The sequence below is a fragment of the Fusarium sambucinum genome, chromosome IV, assembly GCF_050947815.1.
Source record: "Fusarium sambucinum isolate potato_lamoka chromosome IV, whole genome shotgun sequence".
Classification (NCBI taxonomy): Eukaryota; Fungi; Ascomycota; class Sordariomycetes; order Hypocreales; family Nectriaceae; genus Fusarium; species Fusarium sambucinum.
The window spans coordinates 1,516,486-1,542,710 of NC_139291.1; the positions used below are offsets into that span (position 1 = coordinate 1,516,486).

Sequence of the window (26,225 nt, forward strand, 5' to 3'; positions counted from 1 at the left end):
GCGATGTATTGGACATTAAGCAGACTGCCATTGTCACTGTAGCTAATTTGTCAAGGACTCTTTGATCTGCCGCTGTTGTTTCGGCTTCCGAACTGACAGGAGCGGCTGAACCCGCAAAATGGGCTTTGGTTCATGTCGATCAATCAGGCCATTTCATTTTTATTTTTGAAAGCTCGCAAAGCCACTTTGGAGCTTGCATCAATAAAATCGTAGAGAGTTTGGTTTCCTGGTCTTGTAAAACGCGTTGTAACGTGGGTGGCTTGTAATTCAATTGTCTTTGAGTTAAATCATGAACTTTTCTTCAAGGAAGGATGCGGTTTGCCTGATAGCATGACCATTTGTTCTTGATCATACCCACAAAGGTCGACGCTCGCTCAATTCAAATCATGGTCGCCAAGTACCGGTACCCGAGACTGGACCCTTGCGGGGGAAGAGCTGGAGACTGTGCATACTGTGCAAAGTCGCACGTAGCTTGGGGGTACCCGCGCTATGATCTGATAGTGACTAGAAACTCGCTGGTACAGTAGAGAATGCGGTTCCGTTGGAAGGGGTGCTAGGCCGGGGTAAGCGCTGCATGGCGGAGGCACCGTTGTGTCTTGAATGGCTGGTGTAACGTACAGTGTTCTGACTGTGTTTCTTGGCGTGGTTGAGTTTATTTGGAAGTGAAGTTTTGATAAACAGTACTGTATGTTTGTCTGCTGTGCTGATGGGTTTGAAGATGGTAATAGTATCAAGTCAGAACCTCGGGATCGATTGTCCTGGATCTGAACGAACTATAGCACAAGGATATTAGTTGTAATGCGGAATCTCCTTCCCCTGCTATATGAAGTAGTATTCAGGCCAGTCACTACTCATCCTTGAAGGAGTCAACTCTCCGCCATTTGACCAACCTTTGAATGCAGCTAACAGAGGCCAACGGTTAACCGGGTGCGGAATAAACCAACAGCTGAATACTTCCCTGCCATTATTTTGTTGATGCTGCTTTAACTTGACCTGAATCCACTAACACAAGACCAGACAAGGACCGTGTCTAGGTGACTCAGTTTCAGATTCGTGGCGCCCAGACAGTCGAGGTCTCCCCGTCGGATTTCTGGAAGGAGACGCGTGCGTAATGTTGTGCTATCCGAAAAATAAAATGTCCTGGAGAGTTATTAGTTGTTGTTGTGTAATGCTACATAGAATGGAGAGGGAAAATTAAATGATGTATATCGTCAATAGCGGGAGAGCGCACTGTGACTCGCTTAGCTCAGCCAGTCCACGCTCTTCCCAGAGAGGAAGAGACTCCACTGAAATTGCTTGACGAGGTTCCAGTGGCTGCAGGACAGGGAGCCAATGCTTGACCTTGTACAAGAATGGGTTAGCAGACCCCAGAGCGATGATCCCTTCCATTTCGGTTTCCTGCGTCTGGAGACGGAACTCCATAGCTCCATTGCATTCATGTCTGTCCTGCCCCTCCCTCTGTCTTTCTTTTTTCCCTGGGACCTGGACCTGAACCTGGTTTGAACCTGGACCAAGCTTAACTTTCTTACATTCGGAATTACAAGACAAGATTATTCATCGCGTCTCTTCACTATCAGCTCATGATATTGGCATAAATTATTGTCTTCTCTTCTTTCTACTTCTACCCCATGTACTACTTGCTTCCCCCTTCTCCTCAAAAAGACTAGAGCCGAGCATTGACTTTAACCAACCCAAGTACCCGGTACCCAGTGCGAAAATAACAGACTTAGAGTCAGTGGCCATCTGCCATCCAATATTACCCACACGGAATCGCCCAATGTCCCCCCGTTGATCTCTCAACCCCTTCAACCTCCACCAAAATCTCGCCGACTCGGAGCCTTTCGCTCTTGACACCTCTGAACCCTGGATTGACGACTTCAACACCGACACCATGGCCATTGCCATGGGCTGGCAGAAACCCGACAATGTCGCGGGCTCGTCGGCGCCGGCCATCATGGTCGGTCTCTTCGTTGCCTCGGGCGGGTTACTGTTCGGCTACGATACTGGGTAAGACAGACCACCAATCTCTTGATCTTTTGATGCTGGAAATGGAATGTGTTGCGGATGGAAAAATACGGCGATATCGAATACTACGAAACCGACGACAAGAGACGAATTAAGGGACTTTCTTTGACGCTTTGACGGATATTCACGATTAACTTTTTAACGATGCGACGACGGCTGCGAACCTTGAGTGACGGAGGATGACGCCGATACCATCACCACATTATCTTAAACAACAAAAGTCGATAACACTACGAGGAAATGCGAGATGGATTTGTACGATATTGATATTCGAAATGATACCGACTCATATTCGCGAACTCGTCAAGATAAAACGACCGGCTGGATCCTGAACCGCATTCGCTCATGCATAACCAAATCACTTCATCGCGTCACATTATTTTTCAGTCACAAATACTAACTATCCATCTTTGCAGAGCCATCAACGGTATCCTTGCCATGACAGAGTTCAAGGAGCAGTTCGGAAAACACACAAATTGCGTCGATGAAAACGGCGCCATCGACATATGCACAAAAGACTCATCTATCATTGTCGCTATTCTAAGTGCTGGCACTGCCCTCGGTGCTCTACTTGCCGCACCTACCGGCGACTCATTAGGTCGTCGCAAGACTTTACTTCTGGCCGTCGCTATCTTCTGCGTCGGTGCCATCTTCCAAGTTGCCGCTGATAATATTGACTTGTTGCTGGTCGGAAGGTATGTTCCCACTAAACTGAGTCGGGAGGATCAGATCATTAACCGTCTACAGATTCTTTGCTGGTGTAGGTGTCGGCCTCATCTCTGTTCTTGTTCCACTATATCAATCTGAAATGGCTCCCAAATGGATACGAGGTACTCTCGTCTGCGCCTATCAATTATCCATTACCTTGGGCCTATTGGCCGCCTCTATTGTTAACATCCTGGCCTCCAAACTCAACAACTCATCTGCATACCGCATCCCTCTTGGTCTTCAAATAGTCCCGGCCATTATTCTCACCGGCGGTCTTTTGTTGCTACCAGAAACACCTCGCTTTCTTGTTAAGAAGGGCATGCACGAAGCCGCCGGCCTATCACTTAGCCGGCTACGACGACTCGACATTACCCATCCAGCACTCGTCGACGAACTGCAAGAAATGATTGCCAACCATCAATACGAACTAACATTAGGCCCCGACAGCTACAAGCAACTTTTTATCGGCTCACCAAATCTTGGTCGACGAACTTTTACTGGATGCGTGCTCCAAATGCTTCAACAACTTACCGGTATCAACTTTATAATGTATTACAGCACATCATTTTTCGACGGCGCCGGCGTTGAAAGCCCTTACACCAAGTCGCTTATTATCAACATTATCAACGTTGTATCGACAATACCAGGTCTATTAGTCATTGAGAAATGGGGCCGACGAAGACTTTTGATGATTGGAGCCCTTGGTATGGCTGGTTGTCAACTTCTTATGGCGTCATTCGATACAGCGACAGGACAAAGCTACGAGAAAGCGTCACAAACCATCCTCATCGCCTTTTGTGCTCTCAACATTTTCTTTTTCGCCGCATCTTGGGGCCCCGTGGTCTGGGTCGTCACTTCTGAGATTTATCCTCTAAAGGTCCGAGCAAAGGCCATGTCCGTTTCAACAGCATCGAACTGGCTTCTCAATTTTGGCATTGCTTACGGTGCGCCTTTCTTGGTTGGCACAGGACCAGGCAACGCCTCCTTTGGTCCAAAAATCTTCTTTATCTGGGGCGCCTTTTGCATTTTGGCCGTTTTCTTTGTATGGTGCATGGTGTATGAGACGAGCAAGATCAGCCTGGAACAGATCGACGAAATGTACGAACGTGTGAACCATGCATGGAACAGTAAATCATTCGAACCGAGCTGGAGTTTCCAGCAGATGCTCAACGATGGTTGGTCACCGAGCGCTCAACCTCCAGCTGGTCACGAACTTCAAACGACAACATCTGCATCAAGCGCAGATACAACATTGGGTGACGGAGATGCGTCTTCCATTACCGTGAGCCAGAACAACAACAGTTTACCGCCTAATAACAACAATGACCAGAACAAAGGTCCACCCGCCATGTCAATGGCCAATGTGGACTTCAGCTACTAGGCTTCGAGCCATCGAATTGTTTGTTTGTCTATATAGCGTGTCTTTTACCCTCAACGTCACATAGGGAATCAGCGATGGAGTTCACGACGAAGTGGAGTTTGTGGGGTTTACGCGTTAATGTTATTTTATATTATATGGTTTATTTGTTTGTTAACCCACGTCACATGGGTTGAATCACTCCCCGCTTGGGTTTATGGACTGTCGGTAGGGAGCATTTGGGTAGGATACCACTCTTGGCTCTTGGACTTGTATCATGATTTATCATTCTTTCAAGGAGTCAAGTGTCTTTATGTCGTCGATGAATGGATGCCCGGATACCCTGTGGGCAGCGGCTAATTGTCAAGCGAAGCGAGGTAAAGGCGCATGGCCATGTATTTTCTTGGGTTACAGAAGGGACAGTGCATTATCAATCTGATTGCCTTTCGGCTTCGAGTTATAATTTTCGCATACCTGCATGAGCTGTGCGCGAACTGTTCGTGATGTAACGGATACATTGTCATTGTATTCGGTCTAGTGCTTAATGGCCATAAAGAGACAGGGCCGTTGAGCACAACGTCACTGCAAATATTCGACTTTGTTCGAGTTCCTAATCATTCCGTGACTTAGGAACAATGTCACTATTCGGTCCACTGGTACCCAACAATGCCAAAGGTGTACTTAAAGGCGTACCCTTTCAACCGACCTTGTCTGTGTTCCATCTTGTAGTTCCCATACTTGCGAACATTGTTACTGTCCAGTTCAGTTCATGTTCACCCAGAACTGCTCAAGTTGTGCACCTCTTGTTTCTCCTGACTATTTAACGTCTGCGTCCAGCCTTTTCCAAAAATTTACCTCACAACCAACTTCCTAACCAACCTTCACATTTTGTGTATCTCATCTTGAAAACGCTCTCAAGAAGCTCATTCTGTAAGAATTCCCTAAAAATGTCACGCCACACCGACGTGTTCGACAAGGTTCATCCGGACCTTGTTAACCTACTGATTCGTCTTGATCTCCTCCCCACTGAGGGACACGACAGAATTTCAGAAGCCTACCTCGCAAGAACGATATTTCTTGCTCTCGAACTCGCAGGACCCGAAGAGCAGGCTCTTCTAGTCTCACGAATCATGCCAGAAGACGAGTTGGCAGCCCAACGGCTGCACAGTCCCGAAGTCCAAAATACTTCCCATCGCGTCGTATTGGACCGCGAAGAACGAAAGGCCGCTTTTCTCCCAGACCCTTCGGAACCCGAACCCACAAGCAACGGTGAAGATTGCATTATTTGTACCGAGAGTGCTCACGTTAGAGCACCCTGCGGCTGCAACTACTGCTTGTCTTGCTATCGCGAAGCCCTCCGACTTGGCCTTCGCTCTCAGGAAGAATTCCCCCCTAAATGCTGCCAGCCATTCGACGAAGCAGCGGTTGCGCTCGCACGCTCCCCTGCTCTTGTCCATCTATTTCGCCAGATGGAAGAAGAACATCAGATGTCAATTCCCGATCGAGTCTACTGCCACGATGGCAGCTGTGCGGCATTTATACCGCCAGATCGGAAAGGACGCTGCCTTATTTGCCACGACAAAACGTGTCTTGATTGCGGTGCAAGACGCCACCGCGGACAACCCTGCACTGAAGGAGATGTAGAAGAAGATGTCTGGGCCACCATGGACGCCAACCGAACCGTGAACTGCCCTGACTGCGGGAGGATGATCGAGTTGTCAGCCGCATGCAACCACATGAAGTGTCCCTGCCTTTGCGAGTTCTGCTATTTGTGCGGCGTGGGATGGAAGAACTGTAGTTGTACTATGTACAGGGGGTTTGAGACAATGGTGCCCATGCGGGACCGCCCTGGCGTCAAACCACCACAGTTCCGCCGCCGGCCTCGTACAGAGGCACCGACTTCCCAAAATGTCGGGACTGGAACGCTCAGGATCCCGCAGCTACGTTCTGACCACGGAGAAGAAGAGAGACGGGGCAATGTTTTGGCTTCCAGGCGAGTTATACGACCGCTGGCGCTACCGCAGCACGAGGAGGCTCTTCGTGAACAAGAGCTGGAAAGAGAAAGGGCTCAGATAGCCCGAATGGTCCACAGAGCCCCAATCGCCGAAATGCAGAGAAGAGGTCCAGTTCAGAGGCAACCAGCGGGGATGTTCCATAGAATCCTTCCTGATCCCTTCCCCCCCGTAGGAAACCATCGTCATTATACCCTTCCTGGCGCCGTCCCTGTACCAAACCGTCTTCATGATGAATATGGCCGTCCTATATATATGGACTTCTCAGGTGCACCCGCGGCTCCTGGCGCCTATGGATATCCTACGCGGGCGAGGGGACACAGGGGAAGAGAAGAGCAACAGCAGCGTCATGGAGCCGTCGGCGGCATGGGGGCAGCTCAACAAGCTCGACGAGGCAACGTTTCCAACGAAGCTATGCATGGATTGGCAGGGTACGAGCGTCGCTTGACTGAGGGTTTGATGGCTTTTGAGATGGCGCATGCTGAACGTCGCGACGAAGATGAGTATGATGGTGAAGGAACCCACCGCCATCGCCATCACCATCATCATCGCCATCATCGCCATTGAGAAGGTGGGATACACCGTTGCGATCTTCTCTTTCTGATTCTTGAGCTGCAAGATTCTTTCACAAGTGTCTTTGTAGCACTTTTCTTCATTTCCCTTGACTCGTCTTTCTAACACACTGTTTCTTTTAGGCACTTGATCAAGACGGGAAAACCCGGTCTAACAGAATAGACAAGCGAGAAGGCCTTATAAACAGATAGATAGACATGTGGTATGTATTTATGGACTGTAGTGTTTTAGTTCTGACAGGTATGTGTTTTTGCTTTTCCTTGGTTAAGTCCTAGCCTTCCGAACCAGGTCATGATTGTACATGTACGTATTAGTTAGTTACTGCGATGTTGAATAAACAATGAATGGCCAATGAAACAGAAAAATGACTCTTTTGTTTGTGAATTGTTGATGCTAGCTACTACTTCCATATCTCTCTCTACCTGGATAGGTATAAATAATGCCTGTGTGTGTTGCTTCCGCAACTAGACTTGTACATAAATAGCACCATCACTGCTTGCTTCATGAAGACCAGTGAAGGAAGCAATCCTCTTCTTGACTCAGCTCAGGATCCAGGGTATTTCCAAAGCATCCGTGCAAGGTTTCATCTTGCTGGAACTGCTCTATCACTGTTTGGCGTTCAACGCAGTTAGCTGGGATCATGTTTCTGCAGTCTTCTCGTGCGCCTTGGCAGTAGACGATGCGGACGCGCGGTGAGTTTTTGCAGTCTTTCGCACTGCATTTAGCGATAGTAATGTGACACATTTTGAAAGGTTGTGTTCTTAGGGATGTCGTAGTGGGTAAGTTACAGTTGAGTGAAATTGAGCGTTGATGATGTTTACTCTTTGGTTCAGTCAAGTCAACAATGAGATTTGCATGACAGTCTTATAATTAATACGACTACTGGAACATGTCTTCACAATGGTAGAGGTTCTGGAGACTAGTTGAAAAACACAAAGCCATGCTGCTATATCTGTCTGCTCTTGTCTAAACAAGGCTCTAGAGAACAAAGCATACATATGACAAGACAAAGAAGTCACTGCGCGCAAAGAACAAGACATGCGAACAATCTAGCGTTCAATTAGAACATAAAAAGTTAATTTGATCCCTTCCCAAGCTTCTTGATCTCTGCCACAACCGCGTCCGTGACTTCTTTGGTTGTCGCATTGCCACCAAGATCCTGTGTAAGAACCCCAGAAGCCGTCACATTCTCCACACACTCCATCAACCTGGCCGATGCATCTTCCTCACCGAGCCAAGCGAGCATCTCTGCTGCCGTCCAGAATGTAGCGACTGGGTTAGCGACACCTTTGCCGGTGATGTCGAATGCTGATCCGTGAATGGGCTCGAACATGGATGGGTTCTCGCGGGTTGGGTCAAGGTTACTTGTTGGTGCGATGCCGATCGAACCTGCGAGAGCTGCTGCTAGATCAGACAGGATGTCTGCGTGCTATATAATTGTTAGTACGAACAGTAGCTCGGTGGTTTTCGGTATTGACTTACTAGGTTGGTTGCGACAATGGTATCAATGCTCTCAGGCTTGAGAACCATCTTAGTAGTCATAGCATCAACCAACATCTTCTCCACTGTCACATCAGGAAAGTCCTTTGCGACCTCAGCAGCGACTTCGTCCCACAACACCATACCATTGCGCTGAGCATTGCTCTTGGTAACAACAGTCAAATGCTTCCTTGGTCTTTTTTGCGCAACTTCAAAAGAAAAGCGAATGAGTCTGTTGACGGCGTGGCGTGTGAAGATAGAGACTTCAGTAGCCACCTCCCATGGATGACCGCGATGCGATCGACCACCTTGACCAGCGTACTCACCCTCGCTATTTTCGCGAATGATGACCCAGTCAAGGTCTCCGGTCTTGCAGTTACGTAGGGGAGATTGTGTTCCGCGCATGATGCGTGTGGGACGAACGTTGGCGTATTGCTGGAAGGGTTGGCAGATGGCGAGACGAAGACCCCAGAGAGAGATGTGGTCAGGGACATCTATTGATGATAAGTATAACTGACTGATACCTTTTGAGATGTGTTACTTACCAGGAGCTCCTACGGCGCCAAAGAGGATAGCATCGTGCTTCTTGAGTTGATCAAGGCCACCGTTAGGAATATACTTTCCCGTCTTCTTGTAAGTGTCTGAACTCCAGTCATAGTGAGTAAAGTCAAGGTTGAATGTCTGAAGTGTAATAGCCAAAGCAGTCAACGCCTCGATTCCAGCTGATATGACCTCAGGACCGATGCCATCGGCTGGGATGGAGGCGATGTTGTATGTCTTTTTGGCGGCGACGGCTGATGGAGACATGATGTAATATGTGATGAGTAGAGATAGAGAATAATAGATCAGAATCTCTCAGGTCCTTCTATTTATATGTTGAGACTTGCTCATGTGGAATTATATCACTCTTGATGGCTCATGTGGAGCAGGCGGACGTTTCTTTGTCCGCCTCAAACCCATGAAGAATAACATCATCTTATTGGACCCGGCTAACTACATGGTCTCGCTGGTCGAACTCCGCTGTCGTTAACGGTTTTCCGTGGATAGCGGCCTACATTATGCGGGGATTTGTCGTCAATATCCGCTTGACAAAGCAACGACTTATACATATGAGTTGAAACATTATTACTTTCTCCAGACTGTCGTTATTTCACGGTTCTCTTTCCAATACTATCAATTCTTTTCAACAGTCAAACCACCAAATTGTGTATCCTCCTGTTAACATGATCGACCCAAACGCTATCAATGCCGTTCTGGACATTTTCGTGCCTGCAATCCGCGCCCACCAGAAAAACTCATCAAAACCATTCGTCCTTGGACTTTCCGGCCTCCAAGGTAGTGGAAAGTCAACGTGGGCCGCAGCGCTATCTCAAGCTTTGACAACCCAGCACAACCTCAAGAATCGCACCTTGTCTCTGGATGATCTCTATCATGACCACCCAGAGCTCGTGGCTATTCGAGAAGCGAATCCAGACAATGGCCTTCTTCAAACTCGTGGTCAGCCTGGAACTCATGATGAGGTTCTTGCGAAGGACTTCTTTGATCAGGTTTTTGACCGGGCGGAGATTGAGAAGGAGACCGTCAAATGGCCTGCGTACGATAAGAGTCTCCATGGAGGCCAAGGCGGGAGAGTCCCAGTCGAAGAATGGGATGAGGTGTCTTTGGGCCAAGATCTGGATGTGCTCATCTTTGAGGGGTGGGCTCTCGGTTTTCAGCCCCTGACCAAGGAAGAAGTCACTAGAAAATGGGAGCAGGCCAAGGCCTCAGAGGCCCAACAGTCTGAAGAGTGGTCTCTCACCAATACCCTTGCGAACCACAAGCTCGAGCATCTTCTGTTGATCAACGAGAATCTCAGAAGATATTGCGATACCTTCGCTGGACCGCAACACTTTGATGGATTCTTACACTTAAGCACGGATAAGCTGGTTCAAGTTTATGAATGGCGACTGGGTCAGGAGAGAGCTTTGAGGGAGCACAAGCCAGGAATGTCGGACGAGCAGGTAATCAAGTTCGTCAAGGGATATATGCCAGCTTATGAGCTATTCCTTGAAAATCTTCAGAATAAGAACCTCTTTGGAGATGGAGCGTCGGGTAAGAAGCATGTCCAGGTGATATTGAACAAGGCAAGGGAGGTAATGCAAGTGAAGGAGGTATGATCAAATATCCATATGCCATAGGCTAGCGTAGATAATTCCATGTTGGATCAACGGAAGCATCGAACTCTGCATGGACAAGAAAGGGATTGTCGATAGCACTGAATGAGCTTGCAAAGAGCTGGTCATACCACATCATTGACTCTTGACCTTCAAGGGGCACATTATCCAATTGTGGATAGGCCGATCCTTCTAGTGGTAGCGAAGTGTTTGGTGTCGAGAGTAAGTCACTCATATAAGGGCCGTGGGGAGTTTCCTGATGGTGATAGGGCATACCGTGAGATATGGCTGTAGCAGATGGAAATGTACGTTGGCGTTTACGATGTTGTGATCGGGGAGATGAAGATCGTGGTGTGAACGATGCGACGTTGGAAGACGGGTTTGACGTGGTAGACCGTTCTGTGTCTCTACTTTCAATAGCGACCCTTGAGCCTGTTGCGAGATCTTGATTCAAAGACCTTGGAGGCCTCGAGGGTGTAGCAGTATTACCTCCTCGTTGTTGCAGAACACCAGGAGAGAAAGTTCTTGTCGTGATGGAAGCGTCAGCTGGTGACTCTATCACACAAGGTCGGTCTTGAGAGAGCTCTTGGACGGTAGATGTGAGCTCATCAATGGCGCCGAGACAATATTCTGGCCAAGATGTGTCTCGAGCCGCCAGATGACCGAGAATACTCTTCGCTGCAGCGACATGTCTAGGTTTGATTAGAAAAGATATGACGTTATAGAAAGGATGGCATACTTGAGTGCACTGTCGAGAGGAACTTGTCTTTCAAAAGCAGCATGGATAAGAACAAATGCACTAATCCAGATAGACCATGTGAATGATGGCCATAATAAGGGTGTTTGTGATCTTGCACCATTTGAGCCAACCTGTAGTTGATGTCGGTTCCGGTGTTTCTTTAGTATTATCAATATGGACTTTGCAGCGGAAATACAGGCTTGAAAAGCGGAAGAGTATGAGGGAGAAGGATGGTCCGAGGCCAAGCCAGGCCTGTTCAGGCAAATAACCGATTCATGTTTTAACACCAAGAGCATGATTTTGTGATGTTCCGATATTTTTGGTGTGCTCGAGTCTGTGTCGGAAAGATCATCTTCCTCGACAGCGTCTTGGATTTCGTTGAACCATTTTGCCAACTCGGCTTGTACAAAAGCTGCCCGATCAGCCGTGTCTTGTCGTTGGAGCATGGATTTATTTCTGAGCTCGAGGATAAGACCACGAATGCGGGCATGTTTTGTCACAAAAGTCAAAAGTTGTAGCCGTTGGACGTTTTCGTCTCTGTTAGTGAGTGTATGACGCTCTTCACCAGGATAACAAACATCGAGATCGTCGTCATGGATATCAAGTGGCAGACCCAGAGACTGACATAGAAGCCTCTCTAAGATGTATATACACCAGAAGACTCTTCGACGAACTGAAGCTTCCTTGGTGGTGAAAAATGGATATCGTGCTGGACATCGATGAAGACCCAACTGGAATGCAGCTCGAACAATAAGACCCCCTAATCGAGATGCAGCGTTTAAACACAGCATTGAAGTCAAAAATAATTGGATAGCTAGAGCAGCTTGTGTTGTTCGGAGTGATGCAGGCTGATTCAGGGCGAATTGTGAGCTTGCTAGTGCATCATCGACGCTGTTGAAGATGAACTGTTTTGGTATTGGTTTCTCGAAGGCGATAGACTGACGACTATCGGCCAATGAGATGGAGAGGATAGATTTGACGATAACTTTGTCGATAGATGCCAAGGAGGAGATGCCGGTTTTTGAGACTTCCTCGAACAAACCCAAGACTTCTGGGCCATGTAGAAAGGGAAGAACTGGATGCCATGCCTCGAAATAACTTTTGGACCAGTCCACGAAATTTTGGAAATCTGGCAGCTCTTCTTGGTTGGTGCAAACTTCGTCATCTCGCCACAAAAACTGCTCTTGATTTCTCTTACTCGAAGCGCCTTGCCGTAACTGGTCATCTTCTCCAGGTATAAGCGTGTTGATGGTTGAAGATTCTGTTCTCGATGCAGATTTCTTGGCTAGCCTCAAGTGCACAGCACGAATATAGTGGATTCCACTACCACTTCCTACGAAACGAGCGGCGTCATGCTCTCCTGTGTCGCGCATCAAACCATATTCCCGGCCTGAAGTTGAGTGTTTTCGTTTTGAAGATTGAGATTCATGGCCTGGGGTGGAGTGAGATACTGTTTCGAGAGTGTCGTACGGTGAATGGTGAGAAGACATTTTGATTAGTAATCGGTGATATGGGCTCTTATATGGCAAATAGAAATAACTCTTGGCAGAGCAATGAAGATGGAAAAGACATGTTAAGGAAAGGTAGAGTGGTGAAAGTATCAACTAACGTAGCAGTAGTTGCTGTAAAGGTGTTAGTGCCGCTCCGGACAAAGAAAACACCGAGGCGGGGTTAGATTCCATCGCCTGAGTAACACACTCACTCTGCCTTGTAATGGATAACAGAGATAACATATTATTGATATCAATTGTTGTATGACTAATTACCAATGGAGACTAATGAGCCTTTAGTCGAGCAAGAGTCTGGGCAGCTAAATCCAATAGCCTGCAGTCATTGTCGACAGAGAAAACGCAAGGTAAGATGGACCAACGTTTCCGAAGGAAAGGGAGAAAATTTGACTGACAATATTTCATAGTGTGACAGAAACTTGTTAGCTATACTCTCTAAGTATTTGTGTTAGTACTGATATTTGTAGACCCCATTGCTTACAATGCAATAATGATCCCTCTACCTGTCACTACCCTGAACAGAACAAAAGGTACAGTGACACCCGTTCATTATCCCTGACAAACTAACAGGCTTAAAGAGGACTTCCTATCGGGTTTATAACAAGGCTAGAAGCACGTCTAGCTGAAACGGAAGAAGCTCTTTTCCGTCTCGTTCAGTCTATCGAGGAACCCGAGAACAACCAAGTTTCACTCAAACCCTCATCCCAACGAAAGGATGACCGTACTAAAGAATGGGATAGCCTTCCACTGAAGACACCTGAACAGGTCAAATTATGGTACAAGAACAAGTCTGGGCAAAGTGGCTCTCCAGCTGTACATGACGTCTCGATGGATTTGGATCAACCAGATTCATCTACCCATGTAGAACTACCAGACGCAGATCGAATCGAATATTCTGAAGATATTCAGAGTAACTCCGGAGCAGATATGATGTTACCTGACGCAGAAGTCCAGATTGATTCAAGGAGTGAAATTCATACTTCAGAGGTCCCTGTTGGAAGCAAGGCCAAGGATATGGAACAAAGGAATCCACATTTGTATTTCTAACAAGACCTTAATTAGATCTAACATAAGTTCTAAAGTTGAAGAGAAAGATTGGGAATAGACGAGAGACCAGATTTTGAACATGCACGTCGACAAGAGATGCTTCAAGTCGGGCTTGCGGCCAATCGGCATATCGGCTCATCGATAGAGTTGATACTGACGAGCTGAATGTCAGCTTACCGGCTTTCTGTAACTCAGCAACACGGCATACAAGCCTTGTTGGCACTACACGGCATATTGGTTGGCTTTTAGTGTGTCAGAAAGCTCAAGCTTGGAATAAGCCTAAAAGTTTGGTTTAGTGCTGCAGTGTTGGCAACAGTCTACTGGCTTCTAAAGTATCCTCAGGAAGTTAGAAAAGTAAAATATACCGTGATTGGATGACGGATTCGCTATGTAAGCTTCTGTACAGTGTTGCAACATTATGTGGCTTGAGTTGTCACCATGACTTCATGACTTGTGTTGGTAAACAGCTGCAAGAAGCAAGACAAACCAAGCACTATATTACCAACTTGGGTGAGATATCTGTAAGTTGACGGCTCAAATGATGTTGTTCTGTTGAGCAAGTTGACTCTGGCTATTCTCTGATCATTTTGGGCCACTGCAAATACACTTTCCAACTGCATTCCAACCAGAAATAACTGCAAGTCAGATGATTTGAAAGGCGGAAGTATCCATTAGCGGTAGTGATGAGCTGTCCACTGGGTAGCAGAAAGAATGGCCTCCTAAGCCTTAGAGTATAAAAATAAGTAGTCTAAGAACTATAGCATAAGGGGCATAAAGTGACCTACTAATTTCGTCTCTTATGCTTCCAGCGGTCAATGTTTCTGATACTCTGAGGGCTATCCAGCTGATGCACACCACATCTCGACCCCAAGCCAGCCATGGCGTTGTGGAATACAGTGTCAGCGGTTGGCCGCTTATTACCACTACTGGGAGACGCAACAAAGAATCACTTGAAGCAAAGTAAGCTGATGACTTGAAGGATTTTATTTTACGTGGTAGGTAAGGACAACTCCAGAATCCCACAAGTAAAGGAAGCTGGGCATAAGCAATTAAGACGAATATAGCTGCTGCGCCACAATTTGTTTTTGGTCGCCGAGTCCAAGATTACTCTTAATTTCATTTTTCCAAGATTTATTGGGAGACAATAAGATAGTGTTTTGCAGACGACACTGTTGTACCAAAGTTCCGAATAGCATCCATACCGGGGAGGGGGTGGTAGAAAACTGGAGGCCCAAGCTCAGCATGCAGAAAATAAACAGTCCAAGTGCCGGTCTGACATAGTGTAAAGTGACTGAATTATTTTGTTTCTCAATCTTGTAGAATCGAGATTTCTGCAGACTTTAAGACCAGCAAAGCTTGGTCAACAGCTTGCTGTTAGGCAAAGCATAAAGCCACAGTAAACCAGAGAACCAACCTTTACAGGGCTGAGTTTAGACCGAGAAATGGGGCTAGAATAATTAACTGCGGTCCAGGCTTACCTACTTTACCTAATTAAGCCCGAGTCTTAAGCTTAAAATAGGGCTAATAATCAGCTGAAGGCGGGGGCTGAGTATTTCTCTACTACTGCGGTGCAGCTAAACCCATCTGACGGCTGACACTCCGATGTAGTGTAAGCCCCCAAGACAGGCTGTGTGTGAGATGCCGATGCCATGGCATAGCCTCCTCCGCCATAATCCGGAAGTCGGTAGTAACTAACAAGTTGTGGGTTGCGATATTAGTGTGACATTGTAGAGCTTCACAATGGGAAGCAACTTGGTATAAGAAGACTGTGATGCCACCACCAAGATGAAATTTCTCTTCTCATCATCACAACACAAAACATCAATACAACAATTTCAATTTTCTTTTTCTATATTTCCTTATTTCCTTTGTCAGGTCTTATTTCCTTACAAACCTTCGCTTCTTCTCAGTCGTACTTTGCCAACAGTTTAGTTTTACTTCATTGTTTCCAACTGTCAATTATTTCGATTCTTCTCCCATACAACGATATTCAAAATGCATTCTGCCATCTTTGCTATTTTTGCTATCTCCGGCCTCGCCGCCGCTTCTCCCAACTCCAAGCCCCAGACCGAATGTGAGGGTCTCGCTCCTCTTGGTCTCGAGTCAGTCCAGTACTACGTCTGCGGCAAGAATGGCTTCCGTGGATACTGCTCCGAAGACCCTTGCGACAAGAAGTGGTGCCGAGACTTTGCCCCCAAGACTTGCGACCTTGTCTTCATCACTGAGCCTGAACCTCCTGTCGTTGCCAACCCTGTTGTAGGTGGCCACGAGTGGGAGTCCGAGACAGCTACCACTGCCGCCCCTAAAGCCACTTCCACTGATCTTCCCATCGGCGAATGTGCTCCTGGAACAGGCTTCTTCCAGAACTGTTCCAACGGATTCGTGGGATGTTGCAAGTCTGATGCTTGCACTGGTGATGCCGGTGTCTGCCCCGATACCAAGGAGGCTAAGCGTCAAGATCCCACTGTCTGCCCTCCCGGCACCGGTTTCTTCCAGTCCTGCTCAAACGGTTTCCGAGGCTGCTGCAAGAACGATGCCTGTGGTCAGAAGCTTCCCATCTGCCCTCCCTCAGTCACCAAGCGATCTGACGACCCAACTGTCTGCCCACCAGGCACCGGCTTTTTCCAATCTTGCTCCAACGGTTTCCGTGGTTGCTGCAAGGGTGATGCCTGTGGTCAGAAGCTTCCCATCTGCCCTCCCTCAGTCACCAAGCGATCTGATGACCCTACTGTCTGCCCTCCCGGCACCGGTTTCTTCCAGTCTTGCTCCAACGGCTTCCGTGGATGTTGCAAGAACGACGCATGCAGCCAGACCCAGCCTATCTGCCCTTCTTCTCCCGCCAAGCGATCTGATGACCCCACTGTCTGCCCTCCCGGCACCGGCTTCTTCCAGTCCTGCTCTAACGGCTTCCGAGGCTGTTGCAAGGGTGACGCCTGTGGTAACTCTTGGTGCCCCGACTACAAGACCGGTACCTACCAGCCTGCCCAATCCTTCAAGGTCAAGGCTTGCTCTGATGGAACTTGCGCTCCCGGCACTGGCTTCTTCCAGGTTTGCTCCAACGGCTTCAAGGGATGCTGCAAGAAGGATGCCTGTGGCCAAAGCCGACCTGTCTGCCCCAAGTAAGAGGTGGATTCACTTCAATTATTTCAAGTCTTGTGAATAACGAGCGTTGTATAAGCATAACATAGCATAGCGTTGCATTACAAGTACATACAGCATGTTGACGATCATTTAGATATATGGGTTTTGGGTCTGCTTGTTTGGAACATTAACGGATTGTTTGGCATTAGACTGATCTATCATTTTTACATTACTTATTTAGAGCGTTGATTTTATCGGGCACGATGAAAATCTAACTAATACACTCCTTTTACAAATTCTGTCTCGTCATCGCTTTACTTGCCTTGCTATCTGAGTAATATCACGAACTTTAAAAGACTACCACTATTCTTCCCCTGTCCACACAAGCCATTGCTCAGGATAACTTCTATGGAAACAGTATTGATGTAAAATATTCAGCAATCATGTTCTGATGCGAATTGGCACACGCTCTGGCACCAGTTGCGATATAAAGATGGCATAGAGTGAGAATAATTGCATTAACGTAACTCCGGCAATTGGGAAGCTTTGCACGGTCTTGATTTTGTTAGGTAAAACGAAAATTGGATTAATACACTCCTTCAAAAAACACTTCTTCGTACTGCATATCTTGCTACCTTGGCAGTTGCATCTTAGTATTAACCTTCTCATTGCTGCACTTTTACCACACCATCTTTCCAGTCTAAGGAAACTAAATCTAAGATTTTGCTTGTCCTAACAGTAACCTCATGAGGTTCAAATGAACCTACCGCTATCCTTTCACTGCACGTACCGGCTTTCTGACTTGATATGAATCACTGCACCCTTTAGTCCGCCTTCTCTTTCAGATGCCCAATGCCCTCGTCCTCATGCCATGTAACCATCAAACTCCGGCTGAGTTCTTGTAACTTGCCAGTTGCCGCTGATTCCCTAAGTGTGTTCCTCAGATTCCCATCTGGTGCACAGGAGAGCGTTGCCAAAATACTATCCTTCCAAGCTGGCCTTCCCGAACGTTGTGTTTCCCATATACATAAAACAGTGAAGATTATGCCCGCCAAAAAGTTAATAATAGGAAAAATAAAGAAATACCAGCGGATGCGTATGGTAATGGCGTTGGCTGTAGAAATTCCTTGGACTTGATTATCCAGATCTCGATCCCTCATCCATTTGGTCAAGCTTAGTGCGACATTCTCAATTGTTGAAGGTATATGAGCGGACTCTCCAAGCCCAGCTACCAAGCCAAAAGGTCCTCCAGCCCCAAGTGCCGGGTAGATAAGCACCTTTGGAGGCAAGAACTGACTGGTGATATCATCGCCCCTAAAACCCTCTTCTAGATTGTCAAGAAGTGAAACGATGGTGGTTTGTGTGATATTAAATGCCTGTGTTGAAAGGTTTGACGCATGGAAGTACTCGTCAGGTATTCGTATCTGGAGATCTGACAAGTTTACCAGTGCCATTCCCATATCGAGACTGTAGTTCGTGTATTCGAAGAATTTGTCCACATTCTCTTCACCGTTTACTGCTTCGTAGGACACTGTAGTTCTATTGGAAAATGAAGCGACGACGGATTCGTGCAAAGAGCCTTGCGATAGCACATCGTGATACTCATTTACACAAAAGAACAAAGCACATTCTTGGGTGGATATGTTCGTTTCTTCCCACAGTGTTCTACCCTCAGCCCAGCTTTCGTTTGATTTGAGGTATTGTATGGCCATGATCATTGTGTTGAGCTCACGGAAGTTCAGAGTCTGTCCCGGGTTCGTTGTTACTCTCGTTGATAGATACGTATCAGGACAATTGTCGTTTTTAGATTTGCAGTTTGCTTTTCCATCATAGTTAGACAAACTTAGATTCGTGGCCGTGACCTTGTATTTTGTGTATGCTAGGCGTTGACCCGCCATTCTGAAGTTGGCTGCGGGCCACGAGTTGCTGATATCAGGAGGAGTGCCGGATTGCCATGATGCAGGCGGTATGGCAATTATGGGTAATCTGTCAACTCCCGTCGATCTAACCACATGTTGAGATATGTCGTAACACTTGTGGCAGACTGCAACCGACGCAAAATCTGTCCAAGAGCAATTGCCAGAGAGACATGCAAAAGCAGGTTTGAGATTCTGGGACGAAGTTAGAGGTGAAAAGCCGGCCCACAGAGCTGCTTTCAATCCCATATCTTTTTGGATATTAGTTGACGACAAAACTGATGAATAATAAAATTTGGTACCGTCCGGGCCAGCAGGCACCAGGACCACGCCATTCTCTGCTCCCCCATATCCAATCCATGACCCTGCATTTAGTCTAACGGATCTACCGATGGTGGGAACAGAACTAAGCGACTGATTATTCTTCCGGGCCAGTTCAGCATATTCCTCAGGGTTCAGGATGACTTGTCTATCCTCGAAAGTTAAAATAGCTTGGGTGAAGGGTTCGAAGGCGAGTAACGCAACGGTCGTAAGAGCCCCCAAAGCAGCCCAGTTTCTGTTAATAGTGATTAGCTACTGATGTATCACGCAACCTTGAATGAACCGAGGAAGAATGGGTAAACTTACGGCCGCCGCGTGCATGACCTCAACACGCGCAAGCTACCCCAAGCACCTCGACTGGAAGCATCTAATCGATCAAAATCGACAAGCGGCTGTGAAGATTTGTTGTACCAATTCCATTTTATCTGCGACAAGCATATATTTATTGCAAATGCAAGACAAGCTTTCGAAACACCTGCGAGGATGGAGATAATGGTATTGATAGTGATATGTCGCGTTGTCCATTGCGATAGCGGTTTGCCGTTGGATGCGACAAGAATATATGTCAGGGCGCTGAAAGATGATAAGCCGATGACCAAGGCCGACATCTCTAACCCCCACCGACGAAATAAAGAGGGAGCCGAAATCTGGAGACGAATTCTCCCATCAATCTCCTCGCTTCGTGTCTCGAGATCGCATGGACAAGACGAAAGCTGCTGTGGGATTTCCAGCAGAGGCTGGACAGTAGCGGTGGTACTATCTCAATCCGATAGTTCAAACTGGTCCATGGTTCCCTTGTACTTTATAGTGGTAGCCATAAAACACTGTGTATTTCCAGGAAATGGAACGATCGTAACGTGCTGTCAAAGAGGGGCAAGGGCAAGGTAGCCATCGATACCGACACGTAACCTTCTTCTTCTTGCCCTCATTATGTTGCACAAGGCTTGTGAAAGTGGTTAGCAATATCGAGCGCCACGCATGGACCGACATTGACTAAATGCAGTGGCTTGGTATCGGGAAGACTTTAATGGTGCTCGATGGTAGTTTGCAGAAGAAAGAATTAACCCCTAATCATGTTCATTAGACGATTTGGGATACATCCCCTTTTCATGGCTGAGGGCTTATTCAGTTAATTCACACTCATAGCTACTTGACACATTTCTCAAGGATTGGTAAATATCCTCACTAGGTATGTTAAGAAAGAGTATCTATGCCAAGTCGTGGAATATATTCCTTTACTGTAGGCAACTTGTGCCTTGTAATCTGGAGGCAACACTTTGCAATTTCTTCACTGCAAACTTAACCCCTCCGAGATAAAGTGATGGACTTACACACTTGTCAATAACTTCAGCCAATCACGCCCGTATACGAATTACACTGCGATTTTAGCCGTCTCTGAAGCACGAGAACAGAATCTCATGTATAACCTTCATTGGCGACAATTCTAATCACTTCACCTAGCTACTATGGTTCTAAATCAGGCGTTTACATAAATACATGGTATTAGAAGTTTCAAGATGTTAGTAACGTATAACTTCCATTCCTTGTGTAGTAGATAAGCATAAATAGCGTTTGTAGAAAGTAGTTCAGCCTCGACCAGGCACACCTCCCTTCGTCTGGGCGTATGGCTGATCAGTAAGGCAAGGAAGGAATGTGAACATCTTAGATGGTTAAAAGGCCCCGATGTTGACTCTTCATTGACGGATTTGATGGTTATATCAAGAGAGGACTATCAGCTTCTAATAAAACTACGTTACTGAGGATTGCATGTTTACTGCCTGTTTCAATTTGCGAAAGGTTAAGGCACTAGGGTAGGCGTGACGCGTTCCTAGAGGCATGCTTTCCATTCTCAATAGACCAGCCACTGCCACCTCGGCATATACATGGATAGTAGTATATCCCTAAACCTAGACAGATGATTCCATAACCAAATCACATGTATTATAATATATAACATCGAATTGCCACCAGTCAGAGGTCACCATGCAGCGTGGGGTTCTCCAAATAGGCTGAAATCAACTCCATAATGGGCTTAGTTTAGCCGACAGATGAGTTATTATCATGACTTTCTTTGTTTCTGTTTCTTTTCATCTACAATCATAACAAGACATCATGGCGGAGTCAAAGTCAACCCTACGATGGGGTATCATCGGATCTGGTATGATCTCATCTTGGTTCATTGCAGATCTCAACATCGACCGTAAAGACGCCAAAGCAACACACATCATTCAAGCCATTGGTTCTTCTTCTGTTGAAAAGGGCAAAAAGTTTGTTCAAGAACATCTCCCAAACGCATCTCAACCTCCAACTGTCTACGGGAGTTACCAAGAAGCCTACCAAGACCCTGATGTTGATATCATCTATATCGGAACACCTCATGGCTTCCACAAGAAGAACTGCCTCGATGCTATTGCTCACGGAAAGAATATTTTGTGCGAGAAAGCTTTCACCTTGAATGCTAAAGAAGCAAGAGAGGTATTCGAGGCGGCAAAGGCAAAGGGTGTTTTCATTATGGAAGCCATGTGGACACGTTTCTTCCCTCTTGTCAAGACTATCCAGGAATTCGTTCACGAGGACAAAGTCATTGGGGATGTGGTTCGCCTCTTTGCCGATTTTGCCATGGACCAACGCATTGAGTCTCTAGCTCCTGAGCATCGCCTGCGAGATCTCTCACTGGGTGCGGGTTCCTTACTCGATATCGGCATCTACAGCTTGACGTGGGGTCTCTTAGGCCTTGATTCAGGCATAGGCGAGAAAGCAATTACACCAAAGATCTGCTCTGCACAGACTCTTGTCCAAGGCGTCGATATTAGTACTTCCATAATTCTGCTCTATCCTGATGGAAAGCAGGGAATTATTACGTCAAACTCAAAAGTCAAGACTCCCAATGTCTTTTGCCGTATTGAAGGAACCAGAGGATACATCGTGGTAGATGGTCCTGCAGCTGCACCTGAGAGCTTCACCGTTTTCATCGAGGGAGATGCAGAGGGAAAGAAATATGATTTCGAGAAGCCTGGGAGGGGATTTTACTGGGAGGCCGATGCGGTGGCTCTTGATATTGCTGCTGGAAAGGTTGAGAGCGATATTATGCCTTGGTCGGAGACTGTTCGTGTGATGGAGATTATGGATGAGATAAGGAGGCAGGGAGGCTCCAAGTTTCCCCAGGACTAGGTTATTCAAATTCGTAGATATATCTATCGTTTAGTCCGGACCAATCCTGCCGACCTTCTTGTATATGTGATTATCTATCCGATTTTTGAATCTCTAAATCAGACAAAAACTCGCTCTTCGGCTTCTCATCCACCCATCGAGTGCGAGGAAGCTCGAAAGTAGAAGTTACTCGCCCATAAGACATCCCACCAAGCTGTGCAATTGGTCTTAGTTTGTCAAGTTCGATGTGACTGAAATCCTCATTCGATGCGTCCTCTTGGACCCAAAGCCTCGTTGCCTCGACTAGAAAGATGGCAGATCCACTCATGCCTGGCTTATGTCCTTCGAATTCCTTCATATCCACAACTTTGCCTTCGATCGAAAGTACCGACTCTTTAACTCGTGAGGGTTTCACTGTTGTCGTTTCTCCTTCAGTCAAGCCAGTGATATCCCACTCTGAAATTCCATAGGGTGCATCGATGGATGAGGCGTTGACGGCTTCAATCATGTTTTCAGAAACAGTGTTTATGACACATTCATTGGTATCTTTCATGTTCTGATATGTATCCTTGATACGGCCATGACGAGACGAGAAACTAACCATAAACATTGGCGGATCATGGTCTACCATTTGGAAATAACTAAACGGCGCAAGATTCTTTCTTTTGCCGTCTTTGGAGACAGTACTGATGAAACCAATTGGGCGAGGGGCGATGCCAGATATCAAGAGACGATAGTTTTGGCTGACAGATCTATCAGAAGAGTAGGGGTCGATTTCTCTGTGGACTTTGTTGACGGCGGGTATCTCTTCAGTACGAACACCGTCTCCAAAAGACCAGTTTGGGTCAGGAGACTTTGTTACCTCGATAGGTCTGTTGGAGTTGTCAAAGGCTGGACGATTGGCTATCTTTTCTGCAAAGTTGATGACAGGCTGGACTGCTGAGAATGCGGGTTTGGAGGTAGCAGCCGCAGCTGAGGAGTTGAGTCTTGTTGCTGACGGCGACATGTTTCTCATCTGTTTGTACGCCTGTAGGACTATTGAAGGTCTACATTTTGTGGTCAACTCCGCGTTCCTGATTTGATCTTACAATTACTTACCTGGATCTTGTAGGGTATCTCACCGTTATGTAGGCTCTGATCGTCATACTGGTAGATCACTAAGCCACTTGCCCAGGGTGTTTTTCTCTATGATAGATGACTTTGGACTACTTTGTCTGTTAACAGAATATTGTTTGGATGACAAATACAAAATGCTGAAAGAATAGTAGTCGGGATGTCGTCCCGGTCCATCTCTCCACATCCGATAGCGGTGATAAGCCAGCTCATCAAGACTTACTCAAATAGGAAAGGGCGTCACCGGGATGTTCCTTCCCCAAGTCGGGACAAGACTCCGACTTTGAGTTTACTCTTTCCCTGTCTGTCCATCATAGAAATTTATTCTATGCCAGTCGAAAGGATGCCCAATACTCAACAGAGTCACTTCAGAGTCGTCAAGAAGTGTTCAAAAGCGTACGTCCACCAAAACCCGATACCCAGGTCAAAGCTAATCAGCGTCATCAAGTTGTAAACGATGTCGGTCCATGAAGGTCAAATGCTCTGGGGCACAACCTTGTGTAAGATGTGGAAGAAAGAATGAAAGATGCATATACGAGACGGAGGAGAAAAAGGTCACAGTAACTGAGAGGTAAGGAATGGTATATCACTGTCTTACCTTCTGCCGTTGCTCATTGGCTGCTACAGTTATCTCAGAGCGTTGGAGAGACGACAAGATGGAGTTCCATCTCCCGGATCACTTCCAAACGGATCAAGATCCCGGCCGAGACATTCATCCGTTTCCGATTATGGTATGACGACAGTGCTTCCTCAGGATACATCCGCAGTAGAAGCCGATGGGGGTGAGTGACTGAATATTTGCCTTGCGCCGTCTACTAACGTGATACCAAGACTTGACCCTCGGAACACCAGATGATAATGGCGAGCACGCTGAACAAAATGAAACAAGGTCACCTTTATCGAACGACGTGCTTGAACCTGCCTTCCGACAGAATCCACTTGTCGACAATGATTATGTCTTTGGCCAAGCCTTTGGACGCTATTGTGAGTCCCAAAAGATCAACAATGATCCACATGTACTGACACGTTATTGCAGGGTACATGGGCCCTGCATCATCATGGGCATTCTGTAGAAGAGTTTTAGCTCTGGTCGGGAAACATCTCCCAGAAGCAAATAACGACCCTCCACCGTGGCATCTTGACGGGGTCGCCTTCCGTCTCCAGTGGAGGCCCCTGATGCCCGAGGAACATCCCGATATCTCTAATCTACCTCCGTCAGACTATGCATTCTTTCTTGTACAGACCGCAAGATTCTACCTCGGTCCGTTAGCAAGTCTCATCGATGAAACCGAGTTCCTCCAACACTTTAAAGAGCTTTACCAGGATGCCTCGACAAAGTCGGCGTCATGCAAGCTGTGGTATGCCCAGTATTTGCTCATGATAGCATTTGGAAAGGCGTTTCTTGGTGGAAAGAGTGCCGATGGAAGTCCACCGGGTTATCAGTACGCTGCTAGGGCTATGCCTCTTATGCCTGAGCTGGCTGGGATTGCTTTAGATCCAATTCTTTCAGCACAGGCACTGACTCTTGCAGCTATATACTTTCAGTCAATCGACATGAGAGTGGCAGCATATCAGCATGTGAGCAAGGCCATGTTGATTTCAGTCTGGGAAATACTGATATGGCTACTCATAGATAGGACAAGCTCTTCGAATTTGCGTGCTATCTGGTTTCCATAGACATATGCCAGAAGAGGTCGTTGGAGCTCAACATTCCAAACGATGCCACATAATCTTCTGGGTAGTCTATATGCTGGACCAGGAGTTTGCAGCTCTTATCGGTGCTACTAGCGCTATTAGAGATGAAGACATCACCAACAAGCTGCCTTCCCAGGCTGACAATTCTTTAACGTCGCTGAGCCTAACTCTCCACGTCCAGTTGGCGCGTCTCATAGCACGGCTTCTAGGAAGTAAGTATAAAAATAATTACTGACAGTTAATGAAGATTATGACTAACATAATGATAGCGGTATATGGAGTTGGCAAAGATTATGACGGTACTCTTTTCAGCAACACTCAGTCTATCCTGAGAAACTTGGCCGAGCTGAATCGTGATCTGATTCACATCATCAACAAGCATTTCCGCGATTCGATTAGCAAAGCTTCAAGAATCGCCACACGACTTTTACTCCAATATCACCACGTAAGTTAGGGATATTGCTCTTGGTACTTTACTTACCAATTACCAGTGTGTCGTCCTCACAACGAGACCACAAATCATGTGTGCTCTACACATGCATATCGAGCAGTCCAAAACACAAATGACACGTGGTTTATCACTATCTCCTCCAGTTGCATCACTGATTCAATCCTGTGTCAGTTCTGCACAGTCAATCCTCAAGACTTTACGTGCTCTTGCAGATGAAGATCTCATTGGTAAGCCGGGCTAGTGTTACCATCGCAAAGATCCGCTGACAGCAAGTCTAGAAGCATTCCTGCCTTTCCAAATCGAGTACGCCTCTTCATCAGCATTTCTCTTGCATCTCATCCCCATCATCTGCCCTTCACTCCTCTCGGACAATTCATGGCGAGATGATGCCCGCTACGTTTTCGATACTCTCATCGCCAAGGGAAGCTTGATCGCTCCTTTGAGAAAAGTAGAGTTGGAGCAGTTGGAACAGAAACTTTCAGCGTTGACACCAGCCAGCAATATTGTCTCTCCAGAGATTCCGACAGAGACTCAAGAGAATGAGGACCAAAACGAGAATGAAAGTCAACACGCCGATGAGCATCTCGCTGACGAAACTGGATGGGATCTCTTCGCCGCCAATGCCATGGCTGGACTCACCCCAGGAGAGCTGCTGGATCTTGCTGAACAGTTAGACGTGGACAACTTTCTATATGAGCCTGAGATAGAATAATAATCCTATTTTTTTAGCATCGGTTAGTTTAAACTATACTCAACAGTCATGCTCCACTGCTTTTGTGAACGGGGCGAACTTGAACCAGGTACATCGACGGGCGAGTTTGGAGGCAGCTCTGGTTATCATTTCCAAAGATTAAAACTAACTAATATTTTCTACGGCCGCTTTCTTCTTGATCAACT

At 46.7% G+C, this 26,225-nt stretch overlaps 11 protein-coding genes across 11 annotated transcripts; 7 read left to right on the top strand and 4 right to left on the bottom strand.

Annotated features, from left to right (window-relative positions):
• Nucleotides 1–1,891: 1,891 nt before the first annotated feature.
• On the top strand, nt 1,892–4,114 carry FSST1_000543 (and other transporter-domain-containing protein; the record flags this gene model as incomplete). Its single annotated transcript, XM_083231705.1, has 3 exons — nt 1,892–2,007; nt 2,442–2,720; nt 2,773–4,114. 3 exons carry the CDS (start codon nt 1,892–1,894, stop codon nt 4,112–4,114), a joined length of 1,737 nt encoding a protein of 578 aa, XP_083090725.1.
• Nucleotides 4,115–5,037: 923 nt separating this feature from the next.
• FSST1_000544 (BRcat and Rcat domain-containing protein) lies at nt 5,038–6,706 on the top strand (the record flags this gene model as incomplete). The annotated part of the gene is made up of 2 exons (XM_083231716.1): nt 5,038–6,533; nt 6,574–6,706. 2 exons carry the CDS (start codon nt 5,038–5,040, stop codon nt 6,704–6,706), a joined length of 1,629 nt encoding a protein of 542 aa, XP_083090726.1.
• Nucleotides 6,707–7,750: 1,044 nt separating this feature from the next.
• Nucleotides 7,751–8,961, bottom strand: FSST1_000545 (uncharacterized protein; the record flags this gene model as incomplete). The annotated part of the gene is made up of 3 exons (XM_083231727.1): nt 7,751–8,104; nt 8,158–8,648; nt 8,700–8,961. The coding sequence occupies 3 exons, from the start codon at nt 8,959–8,961 to the stop codon at nt 7,751–7,753; spliced, it is 1,107 nt and encodes a 368-aa protein (XP_083090727.1).
• Nucleotides 8,962–9,377: 416 nt separating this feature from the next.
• Nucleotides 9,378–10,310, top strand: FSST1_000546 (P-loop containing nucleoside triphosphate hydrolase protein; the record flags this gene model as incomplete). The annotated part of the gene is made up of 1 exon (XM_083231738.1): nt 9,378–10,310. The coding sequence occupies one exon, from the start codon at nt 9,378–9,380 to the stop codon at nt 10,308–10,310; it is 933 nt and encodes a 310-aa protein (XP_083090728.1).
• Nucleotides 10,311–10,332: 22 nt separating this feature from the next.
• FSST1_000547 (transcription factor domain-containing protein) lies at nt 10,333–12,536 on the bottom strand (the record flags this gene model as incomplete). The annotated part of the gene is made up of 2 exons (XM_083231749.1): nt 10,333–10,999; nt 11,047–12,536. The coding sequence occupies 2 exons, from the start codon at nt 12,534–12,536 to the stop codon at nt 10,333–10,335; spliced, it is 2,157 nt and encodes a 718-aa protein (XP_083090729.1).
• A 278-nt stretch (nt 12,537–12,814) lies between these two features.
• On the top strand, nt 12,815–13,601 carry FSST1_000548 (Zn(II)2Cys6 transcription factor domain-containing protein; the record flags this gene model as incomplete). The annotated part of the gene is made up of 4 exons (XM_083231760.1): nt 12,815–12,901; nt 12,962–12,975; nt 13,022–13,084; nt 13,133–13,601. 4 exons carry the CDS (start codon nt 12,815–12,817, stop codon nt 13,599–13,601), a joined length of 633 nt encoding a protein of 210 aa, XP_083090730.1.
• A 1,995-nt stretch (nt 13,602–15,596) lies between these two features.
• Nucleotides 15,597–16,724, top strand: FSST1_000549 (uncharacterized protein; the record flags this gene model as incomplete). The annotated part of the gene is made up of 1 exon (XM_083231771.1): nt 15,597–16,724. One exon carries the CDS (start codon nt 15,597–15,599, stop codon nt 16,722–16,724), a length of 1,128 nt encoding a protein of 375 aa, XP_083090731.1.
• Nucleotides 16,725–17,506: 782 nt separating this feature from the next.
• Nucleotides 17,507–19,737, bottom strand: FSST1_000550 (DUF3176 domain-containing protein; the record flags this gene model as incomplete). The annotated part of the gene is made up of 4 exons (XM_083231782.1): nt 17,507–18,936; nt 18,988–19,154; nt 19,226–19,675; nt 19,721–19,737. The coding sequence occupies 4 exons, from the start codon at nt 19,735–19,737 to the stop codon at nt 17,507–17,509; spliced, it is 2,064 nt and encodes a 687-aa protein (XP_083090732.1).
• A 1,294-nt stretch (nt 19,738–21,031) lies between these two features.
• On the top strand, nt 21,032–22,090 carry FSST1_000551 (Gfo/Idh/MocA family protein; the record flags this gene model as incomplete). The annotated part of the gene is made up of 1 exon (XM_083231794.1): nt 21,032–22,090. The coding sequence occupies one exon, from the start codon at nt 21,032–21,034 to the stop codon at nt 22,088–22,090; it is 1,059 nt and encodes a 352-aa protein (XP_083090733.1).
• A 70-nt stretch (nt 22,091–22,160) lies between these two features.
• Nucleotides 22,161–23,214, bottom strand: FSST1_000552 (flavin reductase family protein; the record flags this gene model as incomplete). Its single annotated transcript, XM_083231805.1, has 2 exons — nt 22,161–23,115; nt 23,168–23,214. 2 exons carry the CDS (start codon nt 23,212–23,214, stop codon nt 22,161–22,163), a joined length of 1,002 nt encoding a protein of 333 aa, XP_083090734.1.
• Nucleotides 23,215–23,525: 311 nt separating this feature from the next.
• FSST1_000553 (Zn(II)2Cys6 transcription factor) lies at nt 23,526–26,040 on the top strand (the record flags this gene model as incomplete). The annotated part of the gene is made up of 9 exons (XM_083231816.1): nt 23,526–23,578; nt 23,631–23,753; nt 23,810–23,964; nt 24,014–24,166; nt 24,219–24,760; nt 24,816–25,089; nt 25,147–25,322; nt 25,369–25,555; nt 25,607–26,040. The coding sequence occupies 9 exons, from the start codon at nt 23,526–23,528 to the stop codon at nt 26,038–26,040; spliced, it is 2,097 nt and encodes a 698-aa protein (XP_083090735.1).
• Nucleotides 26,041–26,225: the final 185 nt, after the last annotated feature.